Here is a 5,224-nt window from a genome sequence, read left to right on the forward strand (position 1 = left end):
ACATCAACAGAGCCAAAAACCAAAACCACATGACCATGTCAACAGATATAAAAAAATATTTTGACAAAGGCCAGCACTTATTCATGATAGAAACCATACAGAATATCAGAATAAATGGCCTGTATCTCAGTCTCATAAAAGTCATCTATGACAAACCAAAAGACAATAATATGCTTTTCTTTTTTTTTTTTTTTTTGAGACAGCGCCCTGCTAAATTGCTGCTTTCTTTGTTTTATTATTTATTTAGTCTGAGCTCACAATGATCCTCCTGTCTCAGCCTCCCGAGTGCTGGGATTACAGAAGTGCACCATCACACCCAGCTTTCTTTGTTTTAAATCTCTCAATTTCTGTAATCACCTACACTCTGATCATCACTAGACTAGTCCGCATAGCCATCTAACAGCCTCTTCAATATCCCTACTTTCTGTTTTCTTTTATCTGCACCTCAGCATCTCCGTAATAAGCTCATCCTGCCCTTCTCAACTTGCATCTACTTTTTATTCTCTTTCCTATCTTCTTTGTTACCTAAACCCAGGGTCAGCTTCTGCACATGGCAAATGGGAATCTGTTGGACCTCTCTGGTTTTCCTTTTGAAGCTCATCTTCCTACCCAGGATGATCTGTTGAAACAGATTTTTAAATCCTTATGTCATCACCCACTAAACAAAGCCTGATCTCCTTCATGTTGGATGGAAGGCCCTCTGTGAGCTTATCCCAGTGCCTTTCGTTCTTGGACTGTGGCAGTAGCAGGTGGCAGACTTTACTCACAATGTCCTTCTGCTTGGGTTCTGTGCCCAGCTCACCTGCTTCAGTCCACTCCCACCTCAGCCTTTTTCCTTGTCAGTTCAACTATCTGTTACCTTTCCCTGGAACCAGTGTATGCCATTAAGCTCAGCTATATGTCTTCAGATTTGCTTTCATGGAAGCCCATTCAGAAGACTTGCACTAAATATCTCCTAGAAGCTCTGATCCAATAATGCCACCCTCATTAAAATTCTTTACTGGCTTCCTAAGAAGGAATTAGTATCAAAGTAAAATACCCTGCTCAGTGATTTGGACCAACCCACCCTGGTTTTAGTCTCCTCCTCTCCCTTTTCATCTCTCTATAAATACTTAAATGCTGCCTGTTAGCCACTCTTCCATCCTCACCATCCATCTCATAGATATGGATCAGACGCTTGATCCTTGTGGAACTGCTTGTAATTTCTTGACTCTGGCCTGCTTTTTCTGGAACTCTCCACCACTGAGCAGGCTGCATCTGCTCTGTCTGAAATGGTCTTTTCCAACTGGCTGTCCCATCACTTCTGTTTTTTAAGTCTTCTTTTGGCACTAATGATACTGCATATGTTCCGTAGGGTCTGGAGGCACTTGTGTCTTAAGCCTACTCTTCATTTTAATTTCCTTCACTGTACCATAGCTTTTAAGTCACTTTAATGTCTAAGATTCATTGTGTAAGCACAGTATAGTTACTTTTTTGTGTGTTGGTTGAATGAATAGTTGCAAGAATAAAGTGAAGAACAACATTTGGCACTTTATTAAACATCATCCTTAAACCAGCTTGGCCAGAGTGCCTGAAGGTTGGGAACAGGAACCAGTGCTGACTTTGAGAACATGGGCTCTTAATCTGAAGTCCACATTTCTTTTGATTCTGATTCAGTTTAGAATATCTCAGTTTTTATTTTTGTTTTGTTTTTGTGGTGCTGGGGACCAAGCCCAGGGCCTTGTACATGCTAGGCAAGTGCTGTGCTATTGAACAACACCACAGTCCTGTATTTCAGTTTTTAGTTCAGGCTCTTAACTCTGCCACTCATTATCTGTTTCCAGGAGACAGACAACTCATCAGTTTTGAGAGTCTTTCCCTAAGTTTAATTGAGGACCTCTCAGTTTTGGTGTTTGGAGAAAGGTAGGTGGTCCTGGGCAGCTGACTGCATGCCTGGTCCCAAGATGGCCACTTCTCATTTCTGTGGTGATGCCTTCAGGGTGTCAGCACTGCTCTTCTTCTTCATCCACATAAGGTCCGGATGTGAAGAGGCCAAGCAGTATTGGGACAGGGTCCCCAGTGTGTATAGGGCCTTGGTTCTTGAACTCCCCTCATTCCAAATTCGTGTTCAAACGCTGAAAAGTTCAAGAATTGAACAAATTTTTCAACTAAGAGGTAAATAACGGAAACCCAAAGAATTGGTTCTGAGGCCTTGAAATTATGCTTATGAATTCATGTTTCTAGGATGTTTCACACATTTCACAATGATTTCTTCCCTTAATCCATTTTCTTTCTTTCCTTAGTCCTATCGGGGTTTTCTCCTTACCTTTGCTGGTAACACTCTATGGAGCCATGATTACAATGTTTTAGGCCACTAAAGTGCAAAAAAAAGTCTGATGACATAGGTTTTAATGCACTCACGTAAGCACTGTGTGTTTTCTGGTGAGCGTGGCAGTTAGACTAAGGTATCATCCCTTTGTGTTATTTTACTCCTTCTGGGCCTATACAGGTTTTTCAAATTGGATTTTCAGTATGACTATGGGGCAAAGTTGGGAGCACAAAGCAGAATTTTTATGAACTTTGCTGTTCAGGTAGTGAAAAGTTCAATCTTGAAGCCATTGAACAACTGCGATACCACTGTAGATTATAAGGCAGGGCATTTCTGTAATTTAGCATGGGGGGGCTAATGAAATTATATTTATTCTTTACTCAGTCTATGTTTCAAATACACTCAGGTTAAAAGAAAAGATTGAAAACTCAGGAAAGTCAAATTTGAAAGGTTTATGTTTAGGTTGTGTCACATTTCTGGTCAATTTGCCCTTCTCAGTTTTTGTCTTTGTTTTCTGGCAGAAACTTTAGCATCTGAACGTAGAATGCATTCCTGATGTTGGTACTTAAGTAAATATGATTGATTTACTAAACTTTTCTTTGGAGAATACATAATTCTTTATTTCTGAAAAGGAGTAGCAATAATTTATCTCATTCAGATGAGTGTTTCTAAACACACAGTAACTTATCATAAAAACCACTGAATTTTGTTTTTCCAGAAATCTTCTAAAGTAATTGTATCTCAAGGTTAAAACTGTAAAATCAAAATAATGATTTTGTTTTCTATCATGAATGAAACTTACAATTTTGGCCAAAAAAGAGAAAAGGAATTAGTATCAAAGTAAAATACCCTGCTAGAAACTCCCAAGTTTTATAAACTAAAATGTGATTAGAAGTTCAAAAATGGCCTTTATAACAGTGCTAGAGAGTGACACAGTATTAAAGCATTTTAAGGATCCAGGCTCCCTTAGCTTCCTAACAAAGTAGATACAGTATTTATGAGGTGAATCAATACTGTAAGACACTTGGGGTGCAGTGAGCTTTTAAGACCTGTTCTTTTACCACAGAGAGCCTCTGAATGGGGTATGACTTGTTTTTCATGTTTTATATGTTGGTTTTCTATTCAAACATTTTCAGTGTCACTGTAGAGATAAAGCTGCGACTGTTTGGGTCCTCTGTTTGTGATTATATGTCCTTTTGCTTCAGAGGAGGCATTCCTCTTGGTTTAAATATTCAGACTAATTTCCCCCCAGAATTTCTGTGTCCCCTTCCCCTTCCAGCACCCAGTGCCCTGTGTTCACTAGGCCGGCATCGGCCTGGATGCCCAATCGTCATGGCACCTGGTGTGCTCAGGCAGGCCTGTGCAGCAGCATCGTCGTACCTAGTTATGTCTGCACACCTGATGTTTTATTAACCAGTATTGATTTTTTTACCCGGGGGACTTTTTTCTTCCTGAAAAAAGGCAACCTTGCAGGAGCGAAAGGCATTGCAGGGATGCATTTCTAATGAACCCCTTCTCTTCCCTCTTTGAGACTGCTCTTTAATGTAGCTTCATGTTTTAAGTGCCCAGACTGAAATTTCATTTTAAGCAATTCCATTTTGATAAATCCTTTTAAATCTTGCCTTTCTGTAAGGTTATTTTTTAAAGATTGTGCTGCTTGACTGAAACGCTTAGTAGTGCCTGTAAATTTGGGCATTTCATTATAGCTTGCAATGAAGCATGCTCACATGCGATGAAATACGGAGAATTTTGGACTGTTTGAGTGATGCTTAGAGAAATGAAAAGGCAGGGAAAAAATACTCATATTTTAGGTAGTCCTCAAGTTTCTCCTGGTTTGTTTAGGGTCAGATCAGAGAAGTAAAGAAACAGTGGGAGTTATGAACTAGCCTTATATCATAAAGTGAATATGTAGCTCCACAGTTATGTAGTGACAGAGGAGAATTTTTTTTTTTTTTTTACATTAGAATATAAACATTTATACTCAGTGTTATATGGGAGTGTTTATAGAGGCATCCTAAAACTAACTGCTGGTGTATGGACATCTGAGGTTTTTCATCTCTCAATATGGCATGGATTATCCATTCAAAAAATAATAGCTTGTTTGTGTGTGTTTTTGCATTGCACTTAAATGATAGCACAGATTTATACACTTGCCATAAATTAGGGGGAGTTTCTTAATCATTCCCTTCTGACTTTGAGTTCAACTGTGGGCTGTTTGTGCTTTCACGCCTGCATTTTTAATTTACTGCCTCAGTCCATCAGGCATTGTGTACAGACTGCGTGCACACCATTAGTTGTCAGGAGATGAGGGCCTCATGAGTCATTCTGACAGCTAGCTTGCACTACCTCGATAAAATAGGCCCTCTTCTGTCATTTCCCTGAAGTTGGAAACAAGCCTTCTCCAAGGAATGCATATCTTCCAAGATACTGATTTATGCGTTGAACATCTTGACTGTGAAAATCATTTTATTGCTAATTCTGTATAATAGTACATTAATTAATTGACCCCTCTGTTGTTCTTACAGTTTTTGGCACTGGGCACACATTACGGCAAGGTTTATTTACTTGATGTCCAAGGAAACATTACTCAGAAGTTTGATGTGGTAAGTATGTGATATAAAATATGTATATGTTAAACTTCATGCTAAAAATTTGTACTTCAGAATACCGGTTTAGCAATTGCTTTAAATAGCATAAAGGGGATTTTTATCAGTTGAATCAGAATGTTCACTATCACTCAAGCTTTTATTGCATATGCTAAAAATTGTAAGGGTGAACTTGTAGAGAGTTCTATATATGTATTTCTATTTCTATATATATATATATATGAATAGCTACTCTTCCTGTCCCTACATGTCCCAGTCTGTCTTTGTGATTCTGTCTCTATTTTGTTTCTGACTGTCTCTCTTTCTGTCT

At 38.8% G+C, this 5,224-nt stretch overlaps 1 protein-coding gene across 1 annotated transcript in view; it reads left to right on the top strand.

Annotated features, from left to right (window-relative positions):
- The window catches only part of Vps41 (VPS41, HOPS complex subunit), a 183,426-nt gene that overhangs the window by 31,167 nt on the left and 147,035 nt on the right, over positions 1-5,224 (top strand). Inside the window, exon 4 of the mRNA XM_023713367.1 lies at positions 4,834-4,911. Coding sequence (XP_023569135.1) covers positions 4,834-4,911 — 78 coding nt within the window. The remainder of the gene's footprint in view (positions 1-4,833; positions 4,912-5,224) is intronic.

Source organism: Octodon degus, unplaced genomic scaffold (genome assembly GCF_000260255.1).
Source record: "Octodon degus isolate 3935 unplaced genomic scaffold, OctDeg1.0 scaffold00031, whole genome shotgun sequence".
Taxonomy (NCBI): Eukaryota; Metazoa; Chordata; class Mammalia; order Rodentia; family Octodontidae; genus Octodon; species Octodon degus.